Raw genomic sequence first — 11,514 nt, forward strand, 5'->3', positions numbered from 1 at the left:
GTTTTTAACCAAGATTGTCTATATGCTCCCAGGTGGCCCCCTCTGTGCACTTTGAAACTTCTGGGGCCATCACTCAGGACATGATTGTAAAGTATATCTTGGTGTAAAGGGGCAATATAGGGGTATAGGTAATGTCAGACACCAGAGGGCTTAACAGTAAGTCTTATTTCCATTAGATGCTGTAAAGGAGAAAATGCTCATAAAGCACTTAGTACATAGCAAATTTTTATTGAAAACTAAAAACAGCTTGGACCAGACAGATAGTTCAGCAGACTAAAGTGCCTCCTTAGGCAGAGTGCAGCGGCAGGGGTTGGATGAGAGGGTGCGCTGAGAGGGTGATTGAGACTGGGCGTGGTGGCGCACCTGAAATCCCAACACTTGGGAGGCAGAAAACAGGAGAATCACTACGAGTCTGATCTCCGTAGTGAGACCCTGTAAACCCTGTACTAAATAAAAATTAAAAGCAGCTAATAGTAACTTTATTAAACTTATAAAAACAGACAGTAGATAGGGTTTAACACCTGATCCTAAACATTGTATGTATTTTACATATATTTCTTTTTCTTTTTTTTTTTTTTTTTTTTTTCTCAGAACCAGGGATTGAACTCAGACCCTTCCACTTGCCAGCAAAGCGCTTATTCCACTGAGCCATCTCCCCAGCCCCCTACATATATTTCTGGTAATCACTTTGGAAGATCACTAAATGCGTAACTGTTTTAGGGATACCCAAGATGGAAAATAACACTCAAAGAGTACAAACACCTTTAGCACAACAAGCAGTAGAACCAACATGAAATCCCTGGGCCTTCAGGGCCCGCATCCAGCACTCTCTTCTCTGTTTCTCTATGTCTTAATACCTCCTCCAGAATTTGAATATATTTTCCCTTTTAATCACATTTACAGTATTCTGCTTTTCTCTATTACTCTCTCTGCCCTGGTCCTCAAATACCAACCAGGAATTGTTTTCTTCATACCCTTTAACACTCTCATATTCAACAGTCTGTGTGTGTTTGTGTTGTAGTGAGTGTCCAGTCATATTTTCACTTGTGTTCAATTTGGCACAGGTAGTTACATGTGCAAAGGCCCAGGGAGACCAGGCAACTGATGTAGGTGAATGAGCCAAGCCAGGCCTAAGAGCTCTCTTCCTTTATTTTTAGATATTGCCTCCTCATGGGCTGGCTCTTATCTTCATAGTTTAGGTGGAGGCATCTTCCAAAAATATCTCTGCCACAAGGAAAGCCATTGTATTAGAACAACAATATACATCAAACCATTGGTGTTAGAGCTAGATACACCAAAGGGAGATATTGGGTGTATGAATGGGGGAGCCTTGCCCATGGCAAGGAAGAGCTGATGCTCAGCCCAGCAGTTCCTGACTGCAGGAAGTCCCAGGCATCAGATCAGGTTTGTACAGGAATCTTGTTATCTGGCTTCTCAAGGAAAGTATCTTATTCATAAATATTAGCAACCAGTGCAAATCTAAACAGTAATAAAGTGCATAGCAAACAACATATCTAGCACTGTTATTCACACTATAAAAATACTATTTTGCAGTTTCTACTCTAGACTTGGACTGTTTGAAGAAAAATTCTCCTGAACTGTATTTTGCTACATTACACACAACTAATGGGATTCTTTAATTCAACCAAATACTCACTTTTAGCTAACATCCTTTATAGTCCCTCAAAACTCAAAAACTTTATTTAAAGATAAAATGTACTACTATTCAATTCTGCTTACAAAAAGAAATCCTCACACCATATTATGTATCAGATCTTTATCCATGGAAGTTCTGTTTGCAGAACTTACTTTCATGCATTCCGGGAGGTATTCTATCATTTCCATGATTGGACATTTATTGCTTGGAGAACAATGAGTAAAAACCTTAAGACATTCATCCCATCTGTAAGAATAAGACAAACAGAAGACTTACACAGATGTTGCAACTCAAACTTACAGCTTTATGATAAAATTAAATTTAGACTAATTCTTAGAATATAATGCTCAGCCCTGTGTTCTAATGTAGCCAATATATGCCATGATCAACTCATTGTTGGATCTTTGTTTATTAGTAGAAATTATAAATGTGGGGATATTACAGAATGGCTGTTATAATCACAATTTTATTTCTAGAAATGCTTTATAAGGAAGACATGTCTTTATCGTCTTTTTCTTCTAAAGTTGTGAAGTGGTCAAGCACTTGTAGAACTGAACATGTTGAGTAAAGACTTAGATTCACATATATACAGGAAGTACTAGATCCATATTCAATAGTTAATTCATATATATGTATATATTATGTATTTAGTTAAACTATAAAACAACATGTGTCACATACATTAATAAGCATAGCCCCTGTCAAGGCATTATGGAATTTGACCCTTTATTTTGCATCATCCTGTTGGACGGAATAATAAAGTGCTTATGATACTGAGGAGAATCTAAATATAAAATAAGAATCAAAAACAAAAAGGCCATTTATCTTAAAATCTTATCTATGTGATGGGAGTCTGATTCCTTTCAAAAGCCTAAGTATTTTTCTGTCATCTCTGATCTATCTGGAACATTATTAACAGAAGCCTTCTGATTACTTACTTTCATTGACTAGTGATTCAAAAGAAACAAGAGATTCTTTCTTTTAAAGAAAAATTTATTGGGCTGGCCAGATCTTAGCATATTAAAATACCTGCTTAGGCAGACTCAGGGACCCAGGTTTGATCCCTGGTGTGCTGTGCTGGCCCTGCCTCTGGGACATGCTGAGACAGGGATTGAGACTGGGCTTGGTCGCACATGCCTGTAAACCCAGTACTTGGGAGGCTGAAAACAGGACAATCACTACAAGTCTGATCTATGTAGTGAGAGCCTGTAGACCCTATTTGAATACAAAAAAAAAAAAAAAGTTTATTTATCTATTTGGTACAGGGTCTCTCCCTTAATGCTAGGATTACAGGTGTGCACCACCACACCAGGCTGGCAGAGTGCATCCGAGATTCCTGTGCCAGCATGGCATGCAGTACCGGGGATCAAACCCAGGACCTTGTGTTTGCTAGACAGGAGCTTAGACTGCTGAGCTATCTCCCCAGCCCAGAAATAGGAGGTTCTTTCAACTACTCATGCTCAAAACACAGGCTAGATCTGCCTTGAATATGAAGTTGCTTACATTGTTCTCACTCCTGGGTGACACCAGAGCTCTTGTTCATATCTTTTATACTGCTGTAGAAAAGTTACATTTGATATGTGGAAAACATTACTCTCTACCTTCATCAATAAAACTCCTTAACTTTCACAATACAGCACCAGTGCCTTAGGGAATACTTTGACTAACATCCAGTTTGGGAGTTCTTGTGACAAGAATGTGTCAAGCAAGGAGAGAATTTGCCTGAGGGTAATTGTGGTACCCGATTCTTCATGTATCTAGATCCCCGGAACCTTAAAAGAAGTGGTATTGTGCTCATGTTTATTGTTTGAAATGAAAACTACAGATCAGAAAATGTAACAATGGCCCTGCTTTCACCCAAAAGGTACATGAAAATATGTAAACAACTGACATTTTAGTATGTTAATAAGAGAGTGAAACATTTTTTTTTTCTTTCTTGTCTCCTCAGGGTACGCATCTCCCTGTCAGCAGAGGACACTAAGTATCAGTGGACAGGAGAAGTGTACCTTTTGTTCCTGATGGTGGTGATGACCACCTCCTTCCTCTTGTTGTGGAGCGCGATGTGCAGAAAGGAGGCCTGTTGCTTGTTCAAAACTATGTCCGCATCATAGTTCAGAAGAAGTGCAACAGCTTTGGCATGTCCTTCTCTTGCAGCAAAGTGGAGAGCTGTGTTCTTTTTAATAAAACAGAGCACAGAAAATGTGGTAATAATGGTTAATTGTACACTGGCCATTCTATTGCCCTATTTTAATTTTTAATTGCTTAAAAAAGATAATCAACGAAGCTAATTCTTTAATACACATATACGTAAATTTAAAGCTAGCATTCAGAATCAAAGTTTGGAATAATGAGTTTACCATTCAGATGTGTGTGTGGGTGAATGTGTGTGTGTGTGTGTGTGTGTGTGTGTGTGTGTGTGTGCATGCATGTGTGTGAATTTCCATGACTGTTGGTACTGCTTTCACAGTGGGATTATGCTAAAAGGACAAAGGACAAGTTTCCAGGGTAAGTTTATTACCGTGAACACAGAAAAAATTATTTTTAGGAGATTTAACATCTAGTAGAGCCATGGTTTCCAGATTTGAGCTTTAACAAACTTATAAATTTCTTTAAACAAGAGCTTGCTGTAAGGTTATAATTTTGTGTCTTGTCAAAAAAAGACATTTATGTAATATCAGATGGTTGAATTTCACATAAACATAAATACATTATAAAAAGTGAATACCAAATAAGTGATTGTACCTAATCAGTTAATCAAAAACAATTATTCTTTATTTCTCTACAAAAGACATTTAAAAATTGATTTTTCTCCATCATTTCATGAACAAATATACATTTCAATACTTTTCAAAAAAGGGAGGTGGTAATAGCACAGTAAAGGACAATATGCTTCAAAGTAATATACTTCTTTTTATGAACCTTACCCCTGCTCTTTGCATTTTTCTGACTTTACTGGGGAGTGGGGAAAATTCTGTCATTGAATTGCAACAGCTTGGACAAGTCCCTATGACACTGGAGGAGTGGCCTCAACATGAACCCATCCTTCAGTATTCTTTAATTCTGTCATTATTCCAAGAGCCTACTTCTTTCAAAAATTAAAAAGCAGCTCAGAATAGTCCAGGAAAGGAAAGAGGGTAAATGATAGGAAGTGTTGCCTGTAATTTTGAAACTTTCTTCTACATCAAAGTCTTGGTATGAGGAATGTAGTACATACCCCTTCTTCATCTAGCCGATCTGTACACTTCAAGTTAGTATCAAGAATGACCTTCATTGTCTGAGTGTACCCTCCCATGGAAGCGTGGTGCAGAGCGGTCCAGCCATTGTGGTCACTGTCAAGAATTGAGAAGACATATGCATAAATCCTTCAGATGCCATGTGGGAGGGTAACCACTTAGCTCATTATAGATGGGTCCAAAGCATAATTGAGATCTATCAACCCAATATTTAGTAGAGATGCATAATCTATGAGATAATTAAAACAAGATAATCATCATTAAATTATTAAAGCAAACACTAATCCCAACAGTCTTAAGTAATCCATCTGTAATAAGATTCATATATGTACATTAATGGATTAAAATAGAAAAGGATATAAACATATTAGTAAATACTTGAGGATGACAGCATGTCCGTGTCATACATATTTTTCAAATCTGTAATGTACATATACACACTGTTTTCAATCTTCTCTTATTGCTTCCTTGAACAATGTATAAAATGCTCTGTGATTGTGGCACTAAAGTCTTTGCAACCAATAGTTGTTGCTAATAATAACAATAACATCCGACATTGCATAATCATAAGACATTTAACTTAGTATGATTTATTATTTCAAGCATTTAGTTCTTGTACTTTTTTTTTTTTTTTTCGGAACTGAGGATTGAACTCTGGCCCATGCGCTTGCCAGGCAAGTGCTTATTCTACTGAGCTATCTCCCTGGCCCCCTTTCTTGTACTTTCTTGTGCTATCAACAATGCTGCTCAATCCCTTTGAAAAATCTATGACATAGAACGTCAAGATGTGATAATACTATGTTAATAACACTTCTTAAAATTAGGCATAGAAAACACTGACCAATTTAATTTTAGAGCTAATGGACAGGTGTGTTAAGATGTAAAAGTCACCCTTGTTTATTCAGTTATGACATAATCAAGCAATAACTGATGGTCTAGGTCCACTTGGGTCCTCTTTGTGGGTTAGCTCATTCATGTCTCTAGGAGGCAGGAAGAGACTGAGAAAAGTATTCAGTTCAAAGATGTACCACTGACATCCTGGCATCAGTACTTTGCTGATGGGGAAAAGACCAGAAGACAGATCATTGCTCTCTATATGTTCTAGATTTTCTTTTTATTAAAATGTCAATTGTAGGACATATTTTATCATGCTGCTATATTGTAACTATAGCCTTGTTCTTCATATCAGTTTCCTTTTAATTACTAAGTTCATATTCTCTTCTCATGTCAATTTTTATGTTCACCACTTGTCAAACTCATTGAAAAGTCCTATAAACTTGTCTGATTTTGTGTTTGTATGTATATGCACATTCACATACACAGGCACAGTTCTGTACTTGTACAAGAACATGGCAATATGATAAAATAAAACATGAAGACATGTATCTCAAAAGTTTTCAAAAATGCTCTTCCTGTGACCTTCAAGAAGATCCTCAACTCTACCAAATTCAATGTTTAATCTCTCAATTTGGAATAATATTGAATTCTTTTTTAGTATTTAAGACATATGAACAATAAATAAGATGAATAAAAGTATTTAATGAGATATAAAGTTAGAGCATATCATAAAAGATGAACAGAAAATCTGGAAATGGCTAATGAAAAAGAATACAGAAGGCTCCATCATGTATCCTCACCTGAGAAATAATGCACCTTTTTTCAGAAGAAGTTGAACTACCTTGTCATGTCCATTTTTTGCTGCCAGGTGCAGTGGCGTCATCCCATGAAGGTCCCCTTCATTCAAGAGCCTCGTATCACTGATGCTTTGTAGGAGTCTCTGACAGGTGTTGATACGTCCATAACTTGAAAAAATTATTAGGTTTCATGTTTTTCAAAGTAAATTTTAAACAGAAAGAAGACATATTTATATGTTGTATAGGCTGACCCTTACCTGGCTGCGAAATGCAGCGGTGATTTCTTATCTTTGCTTTTGGAATGAATGGACACATTGAAGCCAAGCAGGTTATTTACAGAGACATGGACCCCCTGTTTACATGCATAATGTAGGGGTGTGCACCCCTCATTATCTTCATCCATTACCAGGGCCTTGATTTCTTGTATCTGTGGGAACAAATGAGTATTCTACATATAACATGGCTGTTGTGTGAATGTTTTTACAAGTATTCTGTAGCATGGAATTTTCCAACAAAGGTCAATACATTTCTCAAGGGCAAAAATCACCAACGACCTAAACCACCCTAGAGTGACATGAATATGGATTGAGTCTCACACGTATTTGTCTGTAAAGTATATTATTGTATTAAAGGGTAAGAGAGAAGTAGGAAAATGTCTTAACATTTTTTTTCCTATCATTCTGTAAATATACTTCCCCACTCACCCTTCTCTTCCCTCGATTTTTTCGCCAAATAACATTAAAAACTTAATATGTTCTGTTAGGCAAAAAATATTAGATGTTAAAAAAATTAGGTTTACTTTGAGGGCTGGCAAGATAGCTCAGTGGAGTAAGCACCTGTTTAGGTAAGCACAGGAACTAGAGTTCAATCCCCTGTCCCATATGCCACACTGGCCCAAGTCTCAACTGCATAGTGAGACCCTGTACCACATACATAATGGGAAAAAAATCAGGTTTACTTTGTCTCTTCTGCATACACTAAATTAAAAAAGAATGATAAATAACTAGCTTAATTCAATAAATAAATAAATATACTTTGTTGTAAAATATTGAAGTACATTCATGTTCTTTATTTCTTTAGAAAACAGTGACTACATGAAGATGTATCTACTGTAATATGGCCCACTTCACATGCTACTTGTGATGTAATACAAGACAAATACAGAGGTGATGTTTCCTCCTATCATCAGTAAGAAAAGTATACTGAGTAGCTCTTCTTTTAATGATGGGGTGCCACTAATTCATTCACAACTTGGTTTTTCCACTGATATATAATTCATAAAGCCCCCTAAGTGTGATTAAATATGTATTCAGCTTTCTGTAACTTTGAAAGCTCAATTGTAATGAAACCATCCTCAACATTACTGCTCAAAACACTTTTGATGCCCCCAAGTCAGCCTGTGTAACAATAAAAATCATAATAAAATGAGTTTTATTTGTGTCATATATAACCTAGCTTAAGAAAACCCATGCACACACATTACCTGCATAAACTCAGGCCGCAAATTTTTTAAGCCATATGGTTGCTGCACAGTAAAGTGTAAGAAATTACGTCCAAGATGATCCTTTATGTCTACTTTGGCACCTAAAAGCAGAATATAAGTATGAATTCCTCTCATTCACTTAGAACATGGCCTGTACTAGACTTTTAACTTAAAACAAATTTGATAAAACTTTGGCAACCTTTAAAGTCATTCAGAATAAATATATATAAATATATATACATATATTTCATACAGGGTCTATAGGGTCTCACTACACAGATTGGACTCTGTTATGGTTTGTGTCTAGTTGTCCCCCCAAAACCTCATGCAGTCATGGGGTGAGGACTTCTAGAGTTTGTGTTAACTCATGATCCACTGGGATTATGTGTGATTCAAGGCTGGGATTATGGATTTTAGTACTGCTGGGATTACCCATAGGTGGGAAAATACTGGGAAGTACTCATAGGTGTGAGTACTTCCCCTACCCTGGGGCAGGTAATTTGCATTACAATGATAGGTGGGAAGAGAAGCTAGCTGCTTGAGCTGCTGCTACCCCTCCCTTACACTCTTGCTCTTTGCTGCCGCCATGAAAGGTTGCTTTCTGCTCTGTGCTGCTCTGCCTTGGACCCAGATGAGTATGGACTGAAACCTCCAGTAACTGTGAGCTAAATAAACCTTTCCTTCCTTCATTTTGAGTGTCGGGTATTTGTCCCAGCAACGAGAGAAGAGTAACTAAGACAGACTCATAGTGATCCTCCTGTTTTCAGCCTCCCAAAGTGCTGGGATTACAGGCACACACCACCATGCCCAGTCTCAGCCACTATCTCAGTGTGCCCCAAGGGCAGGGCCAGCATGGCAGCCCCTGGGCTTGCCTAAGCAAGCACTTTAGTCTGCTACACTATTTGGCCAGCCCTAAAGCAAAACATTTTAAAATGATTTTGCTTTAGGGGACTGCGGGGGGAATGGCTTAGTACAATACGCTCCTGTCTGGCAAGCACAAAGTCCTGAGTTCAATCCCGGATACTAAATAAATAAATAAATAAATAAATAAATAAATAAAATGAGTTTGCTTTAATCTGTGAGCATGCACATGTGAATGTCTTTGTTTATAAGAGGACTGAGAGTATATTGTACTTTGTATTAATATGTGAAGCTTTAACTTTTAAAATGTAAAATATAAATACAGAGCAGCTAGAGATGAAGAACGTCCATGAGAGACAACAATGAGACATCTTTTTGTTTGTTAGGATAGCACCAGGTCCATATATGAAATAGAGACATGTAGCACTTAAACTACACAGGAATGACTCGTTAGAGAAAGCTGATAAAATAGTCACCAAATGCCTGAAGTATGACAATTACCTTAAAATCGTGTCTATTATGTTTTGAAGTCACCTTTTTAAATATTTAAATATTGTATTCCTTTATTCGATTGTAAATTATTGTAGACATAGAAGTTTATCTGACCCCATGCTTGGCACAAAACAGATAATTAATACATATTTATCTAACAAGATTAAACACTCCTTCCAAAGGTTTGGTTTGATCCTTCTTGGTACCTTTAGATAGCAGCAGATTGACAATATTCCAAGATGCAGAAGCCGTTGCTAATACAAGTGGAGATCGTCCCTCAGAATCGGTGATGTTGATATCTGCCCCCTAGGACAGAATGAGGTGCTCAACAAAAAGCCAATAAACAGATAAAGCAGCCTACACTGTGATCCCTAAGTAATGTCACTCCTTTGGCATAAAGTTTGCAAATTCTGGACAGCACTGAAACACATGACTTGAAATTTCAAGATGAGCTCTGAGATCAAAGCATTGTTTCAGAATTTCAACAATGAAGTCATTCCATGTCAGACTTTTGACATGATCTATCTATCTATCTATCTATCTATCTATCTATCTGTCTGTCTGTCTGTCTGTCTGTCTGTCTGTCTGTCTATCTATTAAATATAAAATCATCTAACCTAGAGCAGTAAGTTTAGTTCATACTGTAATAAATATTTTCTAAATGTCCACAACTTTCCAAATTTATTAACATATAATTTAAAAACATTCACAAGAAAGTATTCAATTAAAAATCTCTACTTCATCTGAAATAGATAAATTAAAATAACTGAATTTTGTTAAGTAAGATTTTTGGCCAAATATTTGAGAAAATTTATACTTAAAAGTCATTTATTGTAATCATATCTGATATGATAAGAAAGAAAAAGTGTTGGAGAGAATTCTATACTTTGCCTAGGTTAATAGAAGCAGCTTAAACTTGGATTGCAGCTATTTCCCTGCTCTTTCAGGATCCACTGAATGCAGATGAGGATGGTTGCCCTAGCCCCTTGGAAACCTCGTGGCCATGGGTGAGGCGCTGCCTTTCTTCTCTTGCCAGGTGAAGAAGAGGAAGCTGCCTTGGCCAACTTCCAAGCATGGCCTCAAGCTATGGTATCTAGGAACACATTTCAAAGTTCTATACAAACATCTTAACTTCCCATTGTTGCTACTAACCACATTCACAGGTTAAATATTGCAAGTGGAACTACATTCATTGCTGATATGATGGGCTTAAATAAATATGTAAATATATATTTATAAATAAATATATAGGCTCATCCATACATCCATACATAAACCTTATTGAAATTTAAATCAAGAGCTATTGATTTCACTTCTTAGAATGAGACAGATCTCATGCTTTCATTTACAATAAATCTTCAACAATAGTTTTCATTTCCTTCATTTTTCTTGGCTTTTGAGTTGGTGCTGGAGCACTGGGGTCAAAACTTACAATGCACAGTGAAGGGGATTTAGTTAGCCTGTCTTGCACCCATCTGAAATTGCCCAGCTGAAGAAGGGCCACCAGAGCTATGTAAGCCTTAGACACTCCTAGAGAACTGGCTCACAAGCCATCTAAAAAGCTCTTCTCCAAGTGTACCCACAGCCTCCTTATACTAAGACAGTAGTATTCTTGGTGATGAAGTTTAGCCAATACGTATTTGCATGCAAAATACTATAAATTGCACATGTGGCAGCCATCTTCCTGAAAACTTTTCTTTGAGGCTAAGCAAGAAATTACTTTGAAACCCCACACTATGTAATTATATGCATTGTGAACTGTAAATAATAGTTTAATAAAATAAACATGGGTTGAATATTTACCGCTGAAATTAAGTAGTCTGCTAGTTCATGATGATCAAATAGTGAGGCCCTGAAAAAAAAAACAGAATTAAGTAACACTGGTATAAATATATAAAATACAGGTATTGTATTTAGAAAGTTATTTAAGTTGGATATTGAATCACATAATATAATGGTAAAGAATTGGTAAATTTTTAAATTTATAACTCATTCTGATAGTGTGTTTTCTAACTAATAGTAGTAAGGAAAAATCAAAATATATCTCAATGTTTTCTTCTTCACTTTTATTTTTATTTTATTTTATTTTTTGTTTGTTTTTGGTACTGAGGACCAAACCCAGGGCTTCCAGCTTGCTAGGCAAGCATTCTACTG

At 36.6% G+C, this 11,514-nt stretch overlaps 1 protein-coding gene across 1 annotated transcript in view; it reads right to left on the bottom strand.

Annotated features, from left to right (window-relative positions):
• The window catches only part of Trpa1 (transient receptor potential cation channel subfamily A member 1), an 89,450-nt gene that overhangs the window by 21,517 nt on the left and 56,419 nt on the right, over window positions 1-11,514 (bottom strand). Inside the window, exons 9-16 of the mRNA XM_004637575.2 lie at window positions 11,164-11,212; window positions 9,567-9,666; window positions 8,008-8,108; window positions 6,782-6,951; window positions 6,528-6,692; window positions 4,872-4,986; window positions 3,664-3,830; window positions 1,810-1,903 (exon numbers count right to left, since the gene is read on the bottom strand). Coding sequence (XP_004637632.1) covers window positions 1,810-1,903; window positions 3,664-3,830; window positions 4,872-4,986; window positions 6,528-6,692; window positions 6,782-6,951; window positions 8,008-8,108; window positions 9,567-9,666; window positions 11,164-11,212 — 961 coding nt within the window. The remainder of the gene's footprint in view (window positions 1-1,809; window positions 1,904-3,663; window positions 3,831-4,871; window positions 4,987-6,527; window positions 6,693-6,781; window positions 6,952-8,007; window positions 8,109-9,566; window positions 9,667-11,163; window positions 11,213-11,514) is intronic.

This window comes from Octodon degus, unplaced genomic scaffold (assembly GCF_000260255.1).
Source record: "Octodon degus isolate 3935 unplaced genomic scaffold, OctDeg1.0 scaffold00091, whole genome shotgun sequence".
NCBI lineage: Eukaryota > Metazoa > Chordata > Mammalia > Rodentia > Octodontidae > Octodon > Octodon degus.